Here is a 20,902-nt window from a genome sequence, read left to right on the forward strand (position 1 = left end):
GGTGCCACAGTACTGAAAGAATACCTGTCAATTAATATTCCCAGGGGTCTAATACTGCTGAAATCGAATGATGATGTACAGATATAAATTTTGGGGCCCTTCAGAAGAAGTTGATTACAAAGATGGTTTTACATTGCCGAGAGGATGATTGTAGGAGCTAGGTAGACACGTCTTAATGATAGTCTCAATTATTCACTTATACTATCTAGGAGTATTTCAAACGCGAAATGTTCGCTACTTACGTGACAAGAGTATGATATAGCCAAGAATTAAAGTTAACAATGTTCCCGGATCTGATTCGCATGCCATTCATCAACTTCAGACAGATTCCCTTGCAAAAATGCCAAAATATGACGTAAAAGAGTCCGAGACCTTCAAACATCTCGCACGATACCACTCAGATGTGGCCATCCACTTCAGAATGTCTTGCTGCTGTAAATGAACAGTCATTTGAGCCTCTCTTATGACTGACTTCTGATCTCGAATCTCTTCTTCTCCTTCTAGGGCAGCATTCTCATGACGAGATGCTTCGTCTTGAACCCGCCTCAGCTTTTCAGCGAGATCCAGGTTCTCGGCTAGTAGTTTGCTGATAAAATCAACACCTCTATCCTTTTCGTTCTCCTATGATGCATTTTATAAGATTATGTTCTTTTGTCAACAAAATGTGAGTGTTACCGGCTTGGGGCGAATTGCCCGGAACTGATGACCGACTTCTCTATTTAGCAGCATATAGACTCTCACTGAATGCTTGCTCAGGGATTTCTGGAATATAGGCTCAAGCGATAAATCGTATATCTGCCAAGTGTACCCCAAGTCGTCCTCATTCTTCAATCGTACCTCGGAAGGTTCGACTTTGATACCAAGAGTTTCCCCTAGAACATCCATTAGTACATATAGATCATAGAACCATTTAACTCACATATATGCTGAAATAGACGATTCCTGCATGTTAACCTCCAGAAGGCTCGTTTTTCATTTCCGTCAAGAAATGGCTAATCTCATCTTGTCAAATTTACAGACTGTCGCATGGAAAGGAACTTTATACTTTGGGAGAAAGAATTGCGTGTTTAAAGCTCTGAATCGCAGAAAGGCAACAGCACGAAATGTTATGGATGTAATGAGTTTTTCAATAAAGAGAGGGTAATGTAAGGTTATCAACTAAGCGCCGAGGCGGACATACTGCGCCCACAAATAAGGTTGGCTCGGGTACTGTTCGCGAATCTCGGCCACCGCGGCATGCAACGCGGCTGCCACTCTCCGGTTCCCCTTCTGGATTCGCCCCTGCGAGAGGAGTTCGTGATAGGACACGCTCGCCATCTGCGCACAGAGATAGTCGTTGGATGGCCACATGGATACCACGGTATGCCCGAATCCCGCCACCTGGAAACCACTCGCGAGACGGAGCGCTTCGTCCGCCGAATCAGCAACTTGGTTTTCAGCCGTCGAGCAGGCGGACAGGTATGCAAGCCACACCCGTCCAAGGTGGGATCCGGAGACTATCTGTACCGTAAGCTGATCAGGAATGGACGCGGACTGGGCCTGCAGGGCCAGGTAGCTGCTGGATGGATTCGTCATGTCGGACGATCCGTGGCACGCAAAATGCGCGATACTAAAGTCCGGAAGCGTCCGAAGAACCTAACAGTCTCTAAACGCAATCTACCAAGGAGAGTAGCCACATTCTGCATGTCTTGGTGGGTTAAAATCGATGAGCAACAGGCCATATCCAACTAACATATACGCGGGCTTTATTATGGCGGGTGTAAATAGTGCCAGGCTCAACCCTTGGCCAATCATGGTTTCGACTCCAAATTTTGTTACTGCATGGTGGGGCTATGGCTGCGTTGGGCGCGTAAGGCCTGGCGTAAGCAATGAAGCAATGTCATGGAGAGTCATCTGGGATCTCTGCTTATCTGCTCACGAATCGTCCTAAATGGCGCCGCCATGGGCATTGAATGTCCTCTTATCCTCTCTTCCTAGTGCAACGACCGTACTTTGGCTCGCTCCAGGTCCTCACGCCCGGGCATGATGGCGCAGATACCCTATCTCAGTTGGTCTCCTGAACCCCCAGCCAATGGAGACGAAAACGGGCAAAAAAGCAAGTCATCCCAGTTTAAAAGTGACAAGAACAAAAAGGCCATATGGCAACTCCTGGTGAACGGATTTGATATTGACGATGAGGGGATGGATGTCCAAGCAGCCTTGCACTGGGCCGCAGAACAAAATGATCTGGTCGCGATGCAAATCTTATTCAGCCTTGGTGCAAGCGCAACTGGGAAAGCCCTCCGCTACGCGGCCAGTGGATGGCGCTGTGCTTCCGCAGTTCAGCTCCTGATTGACCATGGAGCAGATATCGGAGCCCGAGGTGAGCCGCATGGCCGGACAGCCTTGCATTTGGCCGCGCTTATGTCCGTCTCAGATCACGTTCGTGTGCTCCTCGACAACGGAGCCAATGTGAACACCCGGTCAGGAGAAGACGAGACAGCCTTGACTCTTGCCGCTTTTGCCGGCAAAGCAGCTACAGTAAAGCTTCTTTTGGAGCGGGGGGCTGATGTTTCTTGTGGTGACAGATCCGGGTGGACCGCTCTCTCGCACGCCTGCAACGGCCAGGACAAGCAGGAGATCGTGCAACTTCTCCTAGGGGCAGATGCAGACATAAATATTCGAGATAACGAAGGGTGCACACCTCTTTCTCGTGCCGCGCAATGCCAGTCATCTATAAAAACAATCGAGTTGTTGATAGCCACGGGTGCGGCCGTGATAACTCAAGATAACTATGGGAACACTCCACTGGCTCTGGCTGCTTGCCACGGGGATGCTGACACTGTTCGCTACCTTGTTGAGAGAGCGCCTACGTCCCTGCGCATGGCCAATAACGCTGGTAAAACGCCACTGGCCCTGGCTGCTGCGCACGCGCGGATTAGTGTGCTTTGGGTTTTATTCGAGCTGGAGAATAAAGGTGGGGGCGTTGATATCGAGCAACTGGATGCTAATGGCGATAGCTTGTTGGCGGTGGCAGTTGGGGATGCGCAGACAGAGGTAATAAGCACTCTCCTCAGCATGGGAGCGAACTTTAATTCCGTCAATGTCAAGGGACGTAGTCCACTGGCTTTGGCAGCCCAGCAGGGATACGTTTACTCGGTGGAAATGTTGATAGAGGCCGGAAGTAATGTGGAGGCTGAGGATAATGATGGCTATACTCCTATCGCTTTGGCCGCGATGAACGGGTGCGTCAACGCGGCCCAAACGCTTCTCGATGCTAGTGCGAAGACAAATCTCCGATGCCATAACGGACTCACAATCCTGGACTTAGCCAGGAAGCACAATCAGCAACAGATTGTCCACCTTATTGCCCTGGAGCAATGGAAGCGGACGCTGTTGGACCAAACGCGAAGGGCGCCATCCCATATAGCTCCCAATTCGCTCTATTTACAGCAATTATCCTGCCCTCGAAGCACTAGAGTGTTAACGTTGCACGCAGGTGGCTTCGAAGATCCAATTTGCTGTGCCCTGGACGTCATCAACTACACATCCCGGCATTCCCAATACGAAGCCCTGTCCTACCTCTGGGGTTGTGATAACCCCAGCTGTGAAATTTGGATTTCGGGACAGAGAGTCCTTGTTCGGGAAAACTTATCCTGGGCCCTGCGTTATTTGCGCGATGAGAAAAGCTGTCGGGTATTATGGGTGGACGCGATCTGTATTGACCAGGATAATATCGCGGAGAAGAGCATGCAGGTCCAAAATATGACTGAAATTTACAGATCTGCATCGAGTGTCCTGATTTGGCTTGGCCAGGGAGACGAGCTGGGACATGCGTTCTCCCTTGTCGAACATCTTATTTGGAAAAGAGAGGGAGCTCTTCGTACCGGCTCCTACCACGATTTGTGGGATCAATCGACTCGATCGCTTGCCTGCCTGCTAGACCATCCGTACTTTAACCGGGTTTGGATCTATCAGGAGATTGTCTGTTCCATTAATGCCACCGTGTACAGTGGGACCTTTGACTTAGGCTCTCCCAAAATGTACTCCATCTCTTGGGACACCATAGCCAAGTCCTATCATCTGGTTGGGCAAAGGGAGCTTAGGTCAGGAGTGTGGCGAGCCACGACGAGCTCTATCTCACGGCTCGGCTCGCTGATCAAAGGGCAGAGATCATTTAGGAAAACAGTCTTGGACTTGCTGACTCTCCTTGAAGTTCAGAGGAACAGCCAAACAACCTTGCCTGTTGACAAAGTCTACTCCGTCGTCGGATTATCTGCTGAGGGAAAATCCGGCCGCATGCTTGCTGACTATAACTTAACGGTAGTCGAAGCTTTTACGCATGTAACTAGGTCCGTGATTGAGTCACGGCGTGACCTGCGAGTCTTAAGCGCCGTTCAGCACTCTGCCGAAGAGTCCCGCCTTCCATCATGGGTGCCCGATTGGCGTAAATCCTGGGAAGTACGACCTATCCTCTTTGGAACCTCCGAGCGTGCAGACGCCCTGACCTTTTTGGGTGCTGGCGCAGAATGGAGGCGGCTGCTGCAGGTATCCGAGTTTACAGCAATGGATGCCAACTACGGGTCGATTCAGGATCCCCAGAGGAGCTTTAGTGCAGCGGGTGGGCGTCCTATATCCCCTGGGCCGTCTGAGCATCCGACAGAGCTGGGGCTGAAGGGAAGATGCGTGTCGATAATTATGACTCTAATCGAGTTTGACGACGATGTAGAAGTTCCTAATGATTGCCTCGAGGCCCCCATTATGTCATTCTTCTTACGCGACTTGAACGCCTCCTGGCAGTCGCCGTACCCTGGCAGCAAGGAGGAGACCTATTGGGACGCTCTCTCCAAAACAATAACTGCCGACCAGGATGAAGATCTCGCTGGTCTTGAGGAGCTACCTTTCCAGGAGCCCGAATCCAACTTTGAGGAAATATTCATGGAGCTTTTGCAGCGCACGTGAGTCTTCCATGCTCGTATCACTGTTATATTCCGATCAGATCCGCTGACCCAGTGGCATGCAGGCAGCGATGGGTCAACGAAGACCAGACCCGTCGACTTTTCCTCACGGAAGATCAGAGGGTTGGACTTGGGCCCGCGCACGCACAACCCAGAGACGAGATATGTATTCTCTTTGGTGGCCATGTGCCGTATATCGTCCGAGGCTCGGGGCATTGGCGATTTATCGGCGAATGCTATTTACATGGAGCGATGAATGGTGAAACGCTGGACAATGGCGATGGCCAGGACGATAAATTATACATATTGCATTAAATATTTCATCACATCCAAGAACTGAGGATTACAACTTTAGCAGCGCATAGGTGAGATGCTTTATTACAAAGCCCGACTGTTCGGTTGAAGAAAGATTCTGGTCCGTCGAAAGAGACATCAGGGGGGAACTCGTCACACAATGGTGGAATATGTCCTATAACGACTGAATTGCAGAGAAAGACATTACAAAGAGGGACAGGACGTGTCTATTTGATATCTACAAGAATATATGCCCGAGCGTTCCCGGATCATTTTGTTCATTTAGTGCTTCTATACACGCAAAATTTCCACTCATGCAGATATACTACAGTAAACTTCTCAGTGTATCATACAACAAGACGTTCTTCGTATTCTATATATTTGACAAGAAAAACTGTATATTAACAGTAATAACCTGTCTCACATAACTACCGCAGCGCAGGGATGTCAACATATAGACCTTTCCGGCCCTTTTCTTTGTAAACATGTCCTCGGAGGGTTTCGACTTTCTCAAAACGATAACCTTGTCTCTCCCTTTTTTCACCAGACCCCTCCTTTTTACGAACTATCTGATTAGTCTGTCCAAATGTCCCTTTGACTATTTGGTAAAACCATCCTGGTCGTAACGTCCCATCAGGATAAAATATTTTTCTATCAACGTCCGATTGTGGAAGTTGTGGAAGACTCTCTCGTCGGTGTTTTCTGCGGGCTTCGCGCTTCCATGCTAAATGAATCGATTAAAGGTGATATTCTATAACATCTAATGTTGTCTACTCACGCATGAGAATATGTAAAAATTTGCCCATTGCTCTGCTCGTCTTGGAGTTCCAAGGGAAAGTAGCACAATGTGCCAAGGTTTGCGAAATTTGCGAATAGATCAGTGATAGTGATAAGTTGAGAATTTCTTTTGACCATAGAAATTTGTTATTTCTCAATAAATATTTGGGGAAAGCGAGTTCTATTTCATTCATGGTCGATGTGTACAACAAACTACCCATTTTGCGTCTGCGACACTATTTCGGTTGGTTCCTGTCTCCACCAGTGTATGCAGTCTTGTTTCAGTCCTCATGGGCTCGTGCATAACTCTGCGACATTGTTTTCGTTCTGAGCTCGCGACTATGTTTCAGCTCCAGGCCCCGCTAGGATCATTGCGCTATACTGTTTTAACGCAACACATGATGCACTTTACAGATTGCCCACCCGCACCTGAGTCTTCGTTGACAATTACGCCGGTCGTGCAACGATCCATGGCTCCAACCTGGCCAAATCCACGCTCACTTTTATTCATAATATGATAAGCGATAAACAATGGTGACCCAACTATCTCCCAGATGGCGGAAGCTGCTGGCTGCAGCAAGTATCCCGGACTGTTCCGTAACGTCGAAGCGCCCTCTATCAAAGATGGATAACTGCCTGCGTTATATTCACTGTCAGCTAAAATACCCGCATTTCATATAACTATAATCATTCATACTGCGATATTTTCACCCTGTAAATATGCATCTATAATCAAAGTTTTCATCGACAGTGTTCCAACGGTCCTTGCGACGGCTACAACTACTGAGCAACCTTGAACTGTCCCTCATCCCGTAGGACTAGTCATTTGTATGCAATACACGAGCATGCCCCGAGCCCAAACATGTTCATTGATTTTATGCAAGGTATGGTCGCGTGGTTCTAGTCCACGAGTCAATTTCTGTTCATGTTGGTCAAGTCAAGTTTAAGAGTAGTGTCAGTGTGTCCAGAGAAAATTAGGAATTGCTTTAGCTATCGACTGAAGCTAATTATCTGCAAGCAAATAACTATGCCATTGATATCCTGATACCTCTTATAGGATAGAGGGGGAGGTAAACAGAGTTGCGGTATTCCTTTTACAGGCCACCAACGAAGAAGTTCACTTAGCAATCCAATTATCAATCTAGATTCTGCCAAAAAGTATCATATGTGAAGAAAAACCGAATTTAATTGCACTATCTCGCAAGTAACTTCGACAGAGACACTGACCAAAATAGACCTATCTAGGTTTTCAGTCTATGTATCTCATGCGCATGCCGCCGTAAGCCCATTTCATGATCCACCGATCGGTTGCAATAGTGACAATAGCGATCATCAAAGTGTGTATCTCTAAAGTGGCGCGGAAGGTGCTTGTGACGGGAATAATGTTTCATGCGACGTTCATCCGATTCACCCAGGTTGCCATGACATTGGAAGCATCTAAGAGGCTTTTTCGCCGTCTGAATATGACATTCTGCGTTCTTTAAAGCTTCTTCCCGTGATCCGGCTGGCGAGTTGGCTGGCGCGGAATCTAGTGTATTAATATCATCCGCTATGGCTTTCTGAACTGCATCGGCCTTCTTCGGTAAAGATATCTTCGTCCCCATGCACCGCCAGGGAGCTCTTATTTGGACAGCTTCGACCAGGATGTCAATGTCCGAATGGGCATGTCAGGGCAAGACATTGGGCTTCCTATCATTTCTCCCGCCACATATTCAAGCTCGCTGGCCACCAGATCAGCAAATGTACGAGTTGACAACAGCGACGAACCCAGCAGCAATGAACGTGATGCTAAGTGGCCAGTTTCTCCAGGAACATTTCGGTCCGAGCGTGGAGGCCAAGGCCCACCGTAAAGTGTTTGAGCTTCGGGCGGCTTATGACCGAGCTTTGACGGAGGTGGATATTCTTGTGACACCCTGCGCCCCCACAATCGCTATGCCACATCCGAAAATGCAGTGTGATGCCGAGGGGTCTAGCTCCAGCGTTATGGACAAGGTGTCGGTCGCTGTTGGGGTGACTACCAGTACAGCACCATTCAATGTCACTGGATATCCGGCTCTGAATGTACCCTGTGGGTTAGGTTGGGATTCAAATCATGCGGAGATAAAATTGCCGATTGGGATGCAGCTTGTTGGAAGAAGGTGGGAAGATGCGATGGTTCTCAAGGCAGCAGCGGTATTTGAGGCTGGAAGGAAAAAAGCACCAAACTGTCAATAAGCTTGGCTACTTAGTGTTTTTCCTTTGCCCCAATAAAACGTGTTCCGAATTGTCATATTTTCGATCATCGATTCCTGAAGAATATACGACATTGTTGGCCTTGGGGCTGAACGCTATCCAAGATAAAATAACTCAAACAAAATTTATTAAAGCTTCAAGTTTGTACACAACACCAGATCTCGTCATTCCATGGGTTTCTCTCGAGGTCTATAGAGTTTGAGAGCTGCAGACATGACACTTACCTGCATCAACCAACCGCGCAACCACCCCTTCCATCCGGATCTCGAAACGAGATCAGGCATATCCTGTCACACCGTAGCAATAACAAAGGTGATCCCTCAAGTTACACGCGAGTGCAGGACTGACCCCAAACCCAGGAAACCAAACCCCGGGGATTGGCACACGGCTCTCGCTGCAGCCCTAGAAGGCGTTTTTTTGACGCGCACGTTCATGAGCCATGCATCACCCAACCCAGCATTCATATGCGCTGTAACCCAAGTCCTCCAAATCCCCCTTCCACGCCATCACCGCCAAAACCTACATATAATGCACAGGTCCATTGTCACCCCTTGCTTCGGTTGTTCGTTACGAGAAACATTGACAGCCTGCCTGGAACGAGGGCCAACCCACAGCTGACGCTGTCAAGAAAGCTTCTCCAGCGCCATATCTTCCTTATTGGAGGATAAGGGAGGGCTATTGTTGCACAAAAGGGGATCATATGCCATGGGATGGACCCATTAGCGCGTATCGCTACCTTATGCAGCTTACATAGTTTTCCCAGCCAGGCATGCCAATGTGCGTCACGTCAGAATCATTGGTCAGCGAATGGCGTGGGAGGACAAATTATGGTCTATGCGCTCAGGGGAACGATCCCCGACCCACGGTCAGCGATCAGCTTAGCTCCACCCCTATCGATAGTTTGATTCCTCCTGGATCCACACCAAATTTGTCCTGGTTTTTCTTTTGTGTTTTTCCCTGTATTCGATACTCAAAAATCTACGCAGGGGCATGAGCGCGTGGAGATAACAGGATCTACTCTGTTCTGGTCAGCAAGGTCTACTGCTTGAGATGCAGCACTGCGTACGCAAACTGGTTTGAGGCGCAAACTGGGATCGACAAACTATCATGCCTCGAGGGTTTGGTGCAATGCGACCCACCTATCAGCAATCGCCTAACTACATGCCAATCTGATTTCGGGTGACAGGTCAAAACGAGACCCGCAGACCCGGTCGACACCTTTTTATGGTTTTTTTTTTTTTTTTTTTCTTCTCTGACGGAGAAATTATGGGTCTCAGTGGACTATCTTTTGAACCAGCACTTTAAATAATCGCCGACCCCTCCCAGCTGGGCACTGGCAGGTATCCACGCTACAATGTCGAGTCTCACCGTAAGTGGCCAGCCCTCTAAGCCATATACATAGCTGATTCTGAGCCCCAGGACCCTAATGGTGACCCAAATGTCGGTTCCTCCCGAGGCGATTCGTCGTCAACATCGGGCGACATCGCTAGCGGCCTCACTGGCAGCGGAAGTTCATCATCCTCGGCACTTTTAATGACATTTCTTCCGGCGTTGATATACGCACTGTTCTGGGTTGGACTGTTTCTGATTTTTCGACGAACTCAACGAAGATGGTACGCGCCAAGGTCGCATCTACCTGACTTACATGACCATCAAAGAAGCCCCGAATTACCCACAGGCTGGGTCAACTGGGTGGGCGACTTCTTAAAAATCGAAGACAACCATGTTCTACACCATTCATCCCTAGACGGTTATCTTTTTCTACGATTTCTGCGAGTTTTATGTGCCATTTGTTTTACCGGCTGTGTGCTTACATGGCCAATCTTGTTTCCGATTCACGCTACAGGCGGGAATGGGAATACGCAGCTCGACAAGCTCAGTTTTAGCAATATTGCAAATCCGAAGAAATATTACGCGAATGTTATCGTTGCATGTGTCTATTTCAGTAAGTGCTTGAATCATCCCTCCGGCGCATTATGTACTAACCGAAGCAGCGTTTGTTTTTTACGTTGTTGTGCGGGAGAGTCTATACTATGCCAATCTGCGCCAGGTCTATTTGAACTCCCCGGCATATGCATCCCGGATGTCCTCACGGACTGTTCTCTTCATGTCCGTGCCGCCAGATTACAGGAATGAAAAGAAGCTTCGGAGCGTATTCGGCAATGCAATCCAGCAAATTTGGATTACGTCCAATTGCAAGGAATTGGCTAAGTTGGTCGATGAGCGAGACAAATATGCCTACAAATTGGAAACCGCCGAAACAAAGCTTATTCGACGCGCAAACAAGGCGCGCATGCAAGCTATCAAAAAAGGCGAATTTTCTGCCGATACATGCTTGGATTGCGAGTCCAGTAATCCAGGGTGGTCCGAGAAGGTCAAGCGGCCTACCCACAGGCTGAAGATCATCTTTGGCAAAAAAGTTGATTCCATCCACTATTACCGCGAGGAGCTTGTTAGGGTTTCAGAGGAGGTGCTTGCTCTCCAGCGAAAGCATCAGGAAGGCGATGCGAAACAGCTTTCTGCTATCTTTATTGAATTCAACACGCAAAATGATGCTCAGATTGCTTTGCAGACTCTATCCCATCATCAACCATTCCATATGACTCCACGCTTCATTGGTGTTTCTCCCCAAGAAATCGTCTGGTCAGCGTTAAATATCAGCTGGAAACAACGCGTCGTTCGCAGATTCGCAGCTCAGGGGTTCCTAGCGGTGCTGGTCATCTTCTGGTCTTTCCCCGCTGCTATCGTGGGAACAATCTCTAATATCACATATCTGTGCCAAATTATCCCATTCTTGGGATTCATCCTGAAACTGCCCAGTTTCGTCAAGGGTGCTATCGAAGGTCTGCTACCATCAGCAGCTCTTGCACTTTTGATGTCACTGGTTCCAATCATCTGTAGAAGTACGTATTCTTCCCCCAATGCTTTACTATTTGATCCAGCTAATCTATTTGAAGTCTGCGCCAGACGATCCGGTGTTCCATCCCTGTCACGCGTTGAATTGTTCACGCAAAGCGCAGTCTTCGTTTTCCAGGTCGTACAGGTGTTCCTAGTGACGACCCTGACATCAGCCGCTTCGGCAGCAACGGCACAGATCATCAAAAATCCATTGTCAATCAAGGACCTCCTGGCACAGAACTTGCCAAAGGCAACAAACTTCTACATTTCTTACTTCCTGCTTCAAGGACTGAGCATGAGTTCAATGGCACTAGTGCAAATCGCCAGTGCCCTGGTCTTCAGAATCGTCGACAAATTCTTCGCCCATTCACCCCGTCGACTATATAACAAATGGGCCGAGCTCGCCAGTCTCAGCTGGGGCAGTGTTTTCCCCGTCTTCACTAACATGGGTGTAATTGGTACGCAGGCCCCCTTTTCACAGCCAGCGCCATTACTGACCATCATTCAGCATTGACATATTCGTGCATCGCACCATTGATTCTCGGCTTCTCTTTTATCGGTCTATATATGGTCTACCAAGCTTACCGTTACAACTTCTTCTTCGTGTACGACATCGAAATCGACACAAAAGGCCTAGTCTACCCCCGAGCCCTCCAACACCTCCTAACAGGCCTCTACATAGCCGAAATCTGCATGATAGGTCTCTGCGCAATCAAAGGCGCAGTCGGTCCCGTCATCATAATGGTCATTTTCCTCGTCGTCAATATCCTAGCACACATCTCCCTCAACGAAGCTCTCACGCCGCTAAACAGCTTCCTCCCCCGATCCCTAGACGCAGAGGAAGAACTCTTACAAGAGAAAGAGGATATCCGGAACGAGATCAACGAACAGCGTCGGTCACGCGGTCTTGCTTTCTGGAGATGGTTCCATCCTAATATCTACAAGGATTATGCTGCGCTAAGACGGAAAGTGCGGAAGAATCTTGAGGAGGTTTCTTACTCGCCTGAGGAGTTGCGGACTGCGTATTTTGAACCTTGCATTGCGTCTCCTCCACCTACCTTGTGGATTCCGAGGGATAAGTTTGGGTTTAGTCGACATGAGGTCATGGAGACGGATTCGATTATTGGAATCACGGATGAGGGGGCGCATCTTGATGAGAAGAACAGTATCATTTGGGATAAGTATGATCCTAGTCTTCCGCTCAGGGAAAGGAAAGTTTTGTATTAATACTACAGGAGGGGGATTTCGTTCTATAGATACCACAAGTATTATGACATTATTTATGAATGATATGGTTCCAGAAGAACTTTCGTGATCTAATAAGCGAATTCGGGCAGAGGATTCAGATAATTCCGTGACATCACGCAAGATTAAGAGTCTGGTCCACCAAGCGATACCCAGTTTTGAGACGACTTGGAGTTTATTCATTGGGTATAGATACACCTGACATTGTCATCGTTAAATTCATTCCATCATGGGCCTCCCATATAGAAACATATAGAAACAAAATGCTTAAAATTATCGCTCCTGAAGACACGTCTCACATTAAAATGCAATCTTTATTTCTCTCGTCGGCGTTATACCGTTCAGGCCGGTTCCCATAATTGGAATAACGATTGCTCCGTGGGTTTCGATTTCCCGGGTACTGATTTGAAGAATACTCGCTTGGAAATTCCGTGAAAGGAGACGGCCTTGCTGGTGGCGAGTACTGTGGCTGTGGTCGCCGGTTCACAGCTTCGTAAGGGGGTGGCGGCGCATTTGGATCATCCGGATCGGGTTCCGTATGAGGTGCCGTTGCTGGCCGTGCCGGTCGAATACCCACAGCATTTGCATTACTAGAGGAACGATTTGGGGGGTTGTTCATGCGGATACTCGATGCGTTAGGTGACCGAACAGGTGTGGAATTACGGTTGTTATTCCTTTGTGGTTGAGGAGTATGGTTCCCTTGTTGACTGTTGCTCCTTTGCTGACTGTTTCTTCTCTCTCGCTGTTCCTCTTCTTGGAACTGAAGCGAAAGCGCATAGGCATAGTCTGCATCAGCTTGTTCCTGTGGCGACAATCTCCCTGAAGACTCGGTGGCTGGAGCAAGATCTGAAGCCGGCGGAGCACTTGATGTGCGGGAATCAGCTGGGCCTGCAGATCCTGATGGGCCGTGGCCGACAGCACGGAAGTCACCAGCAAGAAACTCGGAGTTGAAACCGGTCACATCAACGAGAGATTCCCATACCACTTCGGCATGGTTTGCATAGCCGGCATCCGTTACCAACATGAAAAGCTGGTGGGATTCAGGGTGCTTGTAGAGCGTCGAGAAATGATCGTTGCGAAAGAATATTGAGACCGAGCCTGGTGCCAGCTTTGTAGTCAACTGTGTCAACCCAAAAGAGCTGAGTTGCGTCGCATTCTCGATCTCGACAAAGTATTGAATGGCCTGTATGTCTGCCATTTTTTGCTCTTCCTCTGGGGAAAGTGGTTTTCCCCGCATCACGGTGTCTTCCAATTCTTGCTTGCGGAAATGTAACAATTGGATGTCTTCATGATATTGCGCAACTCGGGTCATGGCCGTGTGGGCTGAGCTAGACCACGATGCAAGCCATCCATGAATCAAAGGAACACCGAATGTACTATACAGCTGAAGATCAGGGGTTTGCAAAAACGTGCCAAGAGAATCAGCCGTATCCTAATCAACGTTAGTTATATCAATGGCATTGTCACTTGTAAACACAGTTTGGGTCTTACCACCGTCAGGCGAGGGTTTACATTCAGGCCGGTATGCAAGATTGTGAGAAATCGAGACAGCGACTCAATGTCTGGGAATTGATCATCGGGGCTCAAGCGAGTAATCAATTCCTCAAATAAGGCCTCGATCAACAGTCCCAGTGAAATTTGTTCGCGGGTCTGCAATGCTTTGACAATTGGTGGCTGTGTCGTTGGATCCGCTCGTAACACCAACGCATTAATAAGCGCAAGTAGGGGACACGGCCCATTATTGTTTTGAACTAGGATAGGGGACTGCTGCATATTTCCAGTCCGATCCTGCCAATTGATTTGTCGTATAGAATATGTTTCCGAGCGCTGCTCCTGTTGTCTTGCTTCCTCGGCGGGAGTAAGCTTGACGATCGGTGTTGGTAATGTCTGGGCTGGCGCATCCTGGACCTGTTGCGAGGTTGGAATTGCTGGAAGTGGCGCACCAAACTGTGTGGTTTCAGGCTGTGAGTGAATTCCATCGGCAGAGTAAACTGAAGATGCTGCCTTTTGTGAGTCGGCCTCCACTCCAAGAGTTTCGTGGGGATCAAAATCGATCAATTCATGTGAGGTTGCCGAGGTGGCACTGGAAAAGGCGGAGGGACTATGAGCGCCAGCCTCTGAGCCCAATCTGTCGTGAGAGTAAGGCGGTTGTAAATGATATAGATCTTCAGTTGAACCAGACGGTTGTACAACTACGGCCGGGGCGTATGGATTAGCTTGTCCTCCTTGTAAATAAATTTCCTGAGCGGCTGAGATCTTGATTGAATGCTGTGATCCCCATGGAGATTGTTCCGGAGGCAAATCACTTGGTACTGCACGATGAGCTTCTAGGTGAGATTCTTCGTGATCTGCCCATGGAGACTCATCCTCCTGGTCCAGAAGTGATAGTCTGGCAGTCATTGGGATGTATCCCTCCGCTGAAACATGTCAGTATCCGTGCTAATGTGAATGGATTGCTATTCATACTTTGGCTCAAAGGATCACTGTTGGTCGTTGCGTTTGAATGTCGATTCCAATCATTCGATGTGTCTTGTGTGGGTATCGACGGTCTTGGTTTCAAGAATGGATTGTTCGATCGCAGTTGTACCGGCACCTCCCCAGCCGTTACTTCGTGACTAGTGTCCGCGGTCTGTGGTGAGCCCGATATAAGAGCCACCGGTACTTCCTCTGCTTTGTGCATTGTGCCTCCCGAGTGTGTTTCTGGATTGGATACAATATGGATTGTTCGATCCTCCCTGTCTTCTGGCCAAGAATTTGGTGGGTGGGTAGTCGGCGAGCCCACCGGGGACTTCTGAGCTTCTTCTAGTGGCATAAGATCAAATGCCGGCGAGGTATTGAGGTCGGGGGAGTATATGGACTCCTGGGAGGGAAGCCTGTTTAAGCGCCGACGGTGGAAGGAGGCAGAGGACGGGGAGGTTGGGGAACGAGTGGCCGGGCGAGTATTCCCTTTGTTAAGATTGTCAAGGCGAGGTGGGGGCTGTTTGCGGAGCACCATGAAGATGATCTTAAAAAGGGTATATATTTAGCCTCGCGATCGAGGACAATAACGGTTTCATGGAGCGCCCGGGTGGTACGTACGCACTTCCCTAGGGTCGCAAGGCTTCCCCAGATACGAACTGGCTGGGTATCACATACACAAAGGCCCCAATTTCTAGAATCATAAAGAGTTGAATGATAACAATGTGACAGAAATAAACGAAACTGCCTTGTGCCCAGGAACTGCGCCCGGTCGATGTGGAGTCTGAGCTCCGATGATATCAGGGAAGTGGTTAGTGCGTTAACTATGGGACCAGCTAAACAGTGGTAGGCACCCAGATTCCCCGCCGATCGATAGAGTCGTTTTGGTAATAACCCATATTACGTTGAGCTTAGGCCAGGCAGTGTGGGGAGGCCTGTGTAACGTAGTACGGTACTGTCTGCTATCTGGAAATCTCTCCGGACATACTGTTAGTCCGAGAGCTTCCCCACTGCGCTCTCTGATTGGCCCATGCATCTTGGGCTAGAAAAGTTGCCCGGAATCTTTTTTCTTGAGATTCGAAGAGGTCAAGTTCACTTGGCAGTCTTGCGCCTCCATGATGCATTCTTATATTCGGCCGAACCAGCATGCCATTGTGCAGCTGCCTTCGGATCAGGTCCGCATCATTAAGCCGGTACCAAACAGGTTCGCCAACGCTATCCAGAGAAGTATTTGAGGCAAGCACACTGACATTCAACAGCATAGTTTCCTTGGGCAAGTATGGCAACTTTGCCGCAAACCAGATTATTGGCCGCCCCTTCTACTTGACCTTCGAGATCCAAGACACCCCCGAACCTGATGGGTACCAATTGCGCGTTGTCTCAGCCACCGAATTGCATGCCGAAACCCTCATCGAAGAGGCCGAGGCCGAAGGCGAGGGCGAGGAAGGAGAAGCAGGCGCAGGAACCCCGATGCGCACAAACCAGAAGATTGTCGACGATGCTTCCACACAGCGATTGACTCTGGAGGAGATCGAAGAGCTGAAGAAGGAGGCCGGTGGGGCTGGTAAAGAGATTGTCGCAAAGCTTCTCGAGTCGCATTCGGCTATCGACCAGAAGACAGCGTTCTCTTTGGCAAAATACACATTGCGCAAGCGCAAGAAGTACATCAAAAGATTCACAGTGCTCCCGCTAGACGTCAGCGGCCTCGCAAATTATTTGCTGTCCGAGAAGGATACCGGGAAGGGCATGGAGTTGCGCGACGAGCACATCGGGTTACTCGGGTGCTTGGGCAATGTGCACCACGGTGGACAGTCCAAAACGGAAATAATTCCCGATGTGAAGCCAAATGGACGGTACTTCGTGGTGGACGAGACAGGCGGTTTGATTGTGGCCGCCATGGCTGAGCGAATGGGCATTCTATACCCTCATGATAATGAAGAGGATGAGGACGAGGCTACCGATGAGCCGTCAGCTACAGGCAACCCAGAGCCCCGGGGCTTCACACCAATCCGTCGTCGTCGCACTCGACCAATGTCTGCATCAGGGAATACTCTGACCGTCATCCACGCCCAGGCGCAACCCAATTTGTCACTCTTAAAATACTTTGGCTACGATATCAACCTTCCCGATGAATCCCACCCCCTTCACACCCACCTCAAGTCCGTTTCATGGCTCCAGCTGAAGAACCCCTCTCACGACCCTATTCTTTCCAACGAACCGACCGCTCTTCCCGCTGCAGAGCTGGCCGAGATGAAACCCAGCAAGCGCACAGGATATTACTTTAAACGAAACCGCTGGGAGAAAGTCAAGGGTGTGACGGATGAGGCTCGTGCGGGCGGCTTTGACGGCCTTATCGTTGGAACTCTGCTTCAACCTGAGAGTGTCTTGCAACATGCCATCCCTCTCCTGTCCGGCTCAGCCTCTATCTCCATATACTCGCCCTATGTCGAGCCCCTTGTCAAGTTGATGGACTTCTACTCTACTGCGCGGAGAACGGCATTCATCACCCGGAAGCGCGAGCTGGAATCACAGAAAAACGCTGATGGAGAGGCTGACCTGTCTCCGCTGAAGGAGGAATTCGAAGTTGACCCGACACAGCTTCTACCACCGACACTACACCGCTCCCGCGTGCGAGCCTGGCAAGTTCTACCGGGTCGGACCCATCCTCTGATGACCAGTCGCGGCGGAGCAGAGGGATACCTCTTCCACGCTGTGCGTGTCATTCCCACTGCGGAGCATATCCAGGCTGCTGGCACATTCCGAAAGAAGCGCAAGTTGGAAACAACAGCAACGTCCACCCCGACTAGCGACAAAGATGCTGACAAGGATGTGGTGATGTTATCATAAAATATTCTCTAGACTTTTACATTGGTTCCTAGAGTCCAGTTGGTTTCAGATCAAAATAAAATGTACGAGTACCATGATCATCCGATTTTGGATCAAGACGTATTTATCTATAGTCAATTGGGTAAAGAGTAAATAATATAGCTAGAAGCGTATGTCTACGGGAGTAAACAGTCGTTGAAAACGTATGTTGAGCTAAGGCTAATGAGCAAGCTGCCCAAGATCCGGCTCTGCAGCTACGATAGCACCATGCTCAATGACGTATCAAGAAAGGAAATAGTCGATTCATGCGCTGAATTTCATGAGAACAATATACAACCAGCATAACTTCTACAGGCTCTTGCCCATGAACTTTCTCTTGGTGAAGCTCAACCAGAACTGCATAGATATGGTCAGCGATATGTCTCGAGATACATATGGATAGAGATCTGACGTACCTTAGACGGGCCCTCTCCACCGGGGTATAATCTCGCATGTAGCCGTACAGCAATCTCCTGTCGCACCTGAGAAATGTACCTGTTCACCAAAGCATCAGTTTCGGATCAAAAAGTATGGGGTAGATTGGACGCACGCCCGCAGACTCTCCGCATCCTGGCGGTCGCGTGGGGGCTCAAAGGCCTGGTTAAGCGGGAAGGACACATCACCAGGGATAGCGAAATTGTCAAGCGAAGCATTGATCAGAGCCTAGCAATAACCAGAGCAGTCAGTACTTGCACTCTCCATGTTCTTGTTCGTTGGTGTTTACCTTCTCAGCCTCACGGGAGTTCATTGTCGGCTTAACCTTCCCGAGGCACTCGCTAACGAAGAGGGTTCCATAGATGAGCATGCGATCGGCAGGACCATTGATCTCGAAGTTCCGGAACAATACGTTGGCACGGAAGAGCGACAGGATTTCATCAACGCAGTCGTAGGATTCATTGTCGGGGGCAACATCGATATCGGCAGTATTGGGGGGAAGCGCAGGCAAGGTGTATGCGGGACCACGGGTGCGAGTGCGCAATGGCAGAATTGGGAAGTTTCCTGGAGCCGTGTATGTCAATCATGGAAACTTGGGTCTACCGCGCGGAGACGTGGGATGTTTGGGGATGCAGCTATTGGCGGGGCATTCGTACCTATCACGGGGACATCGCGGTCCTCCAGGAAGATGGAGTGGTATGCCTATGGTTATATTATTATCTAGTGAGCATTTCACATATTCGTATAGTTACATACCGGCATTGTGAGGGTGGGTAGCGTTGGGATTGGAGTTGATGCGGAGTTTGGGTTCAGGCAGTGAGGATGTCATTGGAGTGGAGCACGGAACACACCCCAGCTCCCTTGATTTTCCGCCCCGAAGCTGCTGGGTCTCTTTACGCGCTACGCGTCCAGCTCGGCTTTTCGCGATCCTTCTTTTACTCTGGCAACTTTCGTAACGCAGGACATTTGGGTTGAATACCGATCTTTCCTTATAATGTCTGACTACGAGGATGAAATGGACGTGGATACGTCCAAGGATGTGCAGTTTGGCTCCGACAATGCTGCTGGAAAGAAGAGGACAGTGGCCGATCTCCCCGTTGAAGCACAGGACAATCTCCCATGGTAGGAACTGCGACCTCTCTTTCGAGTACTGTACCTAATTCAAATTTCAGGGTCGAGAAATACCGCCCCGAGAGCCTAGACGAAGTCTCCGGTCACCAAGACATCCTCGCAACCATCAATCGATTTGTCGAAGCTAATGTATGACATTACGCACATGGCTTATGATATACAATCAACGAAGGATGCTAATAGCAAAGCAGCGTCTCCCTCACCTCCTTCTCTATGGCCCCCCCGGAACCGGAAAGACCTCAACGGTTCTTGCCCTCGCACGAAAGATATACGGAACCAAGAACATGCGACAGATGGTATTGGAGTTGAACGCCAGTGACGACCGTGGTATCGACGTTGTCCGAGAGCAGATTAAGACCTTTGCCAGTATGTCGATTAGCATGTCAATCAACGATCCATATACTAATGGGTATAGGTACAAAACAAATCTTCTCCATGGCACCCCAATCCGCCAATGCATCCCTCGCCGGCTTTAAATTGATCATCCTGGATGAAGCAGATGCCATGACATCCACCGCACAGATGGCTCTGCGTCGCATTATGGAGCGCTACACGGCCAATACCCGATTCTGCATCATTGCCAACTACACACACAAGCTCTCGCCCGCGTTGTTGTCACGTTGTACACGATTCCGGTTTAGTCCTCTCAAGGAGGCCGATATCCGATCCCTTGTAGACACAGTTATTGAGAAGGAGGATATCAAGATTCAACCTGACGCAGTGGATAGTCTGGTAACCCTCAGCAAGGGAGATATGCGTCGGGCACTGAACGTTCTTCAAGCGTGTCATGCAAGCAGTACGCGGCTTACCAAGCCTACCTTATCTACAGGCTCTTGACTTACTCTGCGATAGGCAAACCTCTTCCGATGCGCGATGCACCAAACGCCCCTGCGCCTGAACCCGAAATCATCACAAATGCGACAATCTATGACTGCATTGCGGCCCCCCACCCAGCCGACATCCAAGAAATCATGTCCACCATTCTCAATACCAGCGATGTCACATCCTGCCTCAATACTGTCAATACCCTCAAGGCTACCAAGGGTCTCGCCCTGGCGGATATCTTATCAGCTCTAGCTGATCAACTGCAGCAGCTTGAAGTGCCAGCGCAGACCCGAATCACTTGGCTGGAAGGTCTCGCAGAGATTGAATATCGCCTCTCTGGTGGTGGATCAGAGTCTATCCAGACCGGTGGATTAGTAGGCGTGGTACGCAATGGGTGTGAATTGATGGGCGACAAGGGCGTTGCAATGACTTGAAATGAAATTGGCTAAAATGAAAGTAATAAAATATGACGAGAATGAAACCGACCATAATCTACTTCCTCCAATGTTATCCGTTGGTTGCTATGCCACGTTCTTTTGCATTGCAGATATGCGAATGCAGCCTCGTGGCCTGGTGTCTGCTTAACCGAGGGGTTACTGTAGCCACTACGGTAGAACATTCCGATTCCAGTACTCCATTGGCAAATCATAACAAGGTGAAAGCGGGGGAAATTGGCCAGGGCTCGACAGAGCTAATCAGGGTTCAAGGGTCTTTCCACACCGCGGGATCTAGACGTCTTATCGACTGAAATCAATTACCTAAAAGGTTACTGCTTTTCCTCGGACTTGGCCTGGCTTGGCCTACAG

At 49.3% G+C, this 20,902-nt stretch overlaps 9 protein-coding genes across 9 annotated transcripts; 5 read left to right on the forward strand and 4 right to left on the reverse strand.

Annotated features, from left to right (window-relative positions):
• Positions 1-318: 318 nt before the first annotated feature.
• On the reverse strand, positions 319-885 carry N7484_002915 (uncharacterized protein; the record flags this gene model as incomplete). Its single annotated transcript, XM_057113335.1, has 2 exons — positions 319-621; positions 742-885. 2 exons carry the CDS (start codon positions 883-885, stop codon positions 319-321), a joined length of 447 nt encoding a protein of 148 aa, XP_056973475.1.
• A 273-nt stretch (positions 886-1,158) lies between these two features.
• N7484_002916 (uncharacterized protein) lies at positions 1,159-1,575 on the reverse strand (the record flags this gene model as incomplete). The annotated part of the gene is made up of 1 exon (XM_057113336.1): positions 1,159-1,575. The coding sequence occupies one exon, from the start codon at positions 1,573-1,575 to the stop codon at positions 1,159-1,161; it is 417 nt and encodes a 138-aa protein (XP_056973476.1).
• Positions 1,576-2,025: 450 nt separating this feature from the next.
• On the forward strand, positions 2,026-4,941 carry N7484_002917 (uncharacterized protein; the record flags this gene model as incomplete). Its single annotated transcript, XM_057113337.1, has 1 exon — positions 2,026-4,941. The coding sequence occupies one exon, from the start codon at positions 2,026-2,028 to the stop codon at positions 4,939-4,941; it is 2,916 nt and encodes a 971-aa protein (XP_056973477.1).
• Positions 4,942-7,610: 2,669 nt separating this feature from the next.
• Positions 7,611-8,222, forward strand: N7484_002918 (uncharacterized protein; the record flags this gene model as incomplete). The annotated part of the gene is made up of 1 exon (XM_057113338.1): positions 7,611-8,222. The coding sequence occupies one exon, from the start codon at positions 7,611-7,613 to the stop codon at positions 8,220-8,222; it is 612 nt and encodes a 203-aa protein (XP_056973478.1).
• Positions 8,223-9,594: 1,372 nt separating this feature from the next.
• N7484_002919 (uncharacterized protein) lies at positions 9,595-12,365 on the forward strand (the record flags this gene model as incomplete). Its single annotated transcript, XM_057113339.1, has 5 exons — positions 9,595-9,609; positions 9,660-10,185; positions 10,235-11,143; positions 11,198-11,596; positions 11,647-12,365. The coding sequence occupies 5 exons, from the start codon at positions 9,595-9,597 to the stop codon at positions 12,363-12,365; spliced, it is 2,568 nt and encodes an 855-aa protein (XP_056973479.1).
• Positions 12,366-12,678: 313 nt separating this feature from the next.
• N7484_002920 (uncharacterized protein) lies at positions 12,679-15,378 on the reverse strand (the record flags this gene model as incomplete). Its single annotated transcript, XM_057113340.1, has 3 exons — positions 12,679-13,815; positions 13,875-14,800; positions 14,850-15,378. 3 exons carry the CDS (start codon positions 15,376-15,378, stop codon positions 12,679-12,681), a joined length of 2,592 nt encoding a protein of 863 aa, XP_056973480.1.
• Positions 15,379-15,958: 580 nt separating this feature from the next.
• trm6 (tRNA 1-methyladenosine methyltransferase subunit GCD10) lies at positions 15,959-17,687 on the forward strand (the record flags this gene model as incomplete). The annotated part of the gene is made up of 2 exons (XM_057113341.1): positions 15,959-16,044; positions 16,100-17,687. The coding sequence occupies 2 exons, from the start codon at positions 15,959-15,961 to the stop codon at positions 17,685-17,687; spliced, it is 1,674 nt and encodes a 557-aa protein (XP_056973481.1).
• A 327-nt stretch (positions 17,688-18,014) lies between these two features.
• On the reverse strand, positions 18,015-18,902 carry N7484_002922 (actin-related protein 2/3 complex subunit 3; the record flags this gene model as incomplete). Its single annotated transcript, XM_057113342.1, has 6 exons — positions 18,015-18,062; positions 18,122-18,200; positions 18,256-18,368; positions 18,430-18,704; positions 18,797-18,842; positions 18,897-18,902. The coding sequence occupies 6 exons, from the start codon at positions 18,900-18,902 to the stop codon at positions 18,015-18,017; spliced, it is 567 nt and encodes a 188-aa protein (XP_056973482.1).
• Positions 18,903-19,134: 232 nt separating this feature from the next.
• On the forward strand, positions 19,135-20,530 carry N7484_002923 (replication factor C subunit 3; the record flags this gene model as incomplete). The annotated part of the gene is made up of 5 exons (XM_057113343.1): positions 19,135-19,262; positions 19,313-19,400; positions 19,463-19,637; positions 19,687-20,067; positions 20,124-20,530. The coding sequence occupies 5 exons, from the start codon at positions 19,135-19,137 to the stop codon at positions 20,528-20,530; spliced, it is 1,179 nt and encodes a 392-aa protein (XP_056973483.1).
• Positions 20,531-20,902: the final 372 nt, after the last annotated feature.

This window comes from Penicillium longicatenatum (genome assembly GCF_028827895.1).
Source record: "Penicillium longicatenatum strain IBT 33135 chromosome Unknown contig_2_segment0_segment0, whole genome shotgun sequence".
NCBI lineage: Eukaryota > Fungi > Ascomycota > Eurotiomycetes > Eurotiales > Aspergillaceae > Penicillium > Penicillium longicatenatum.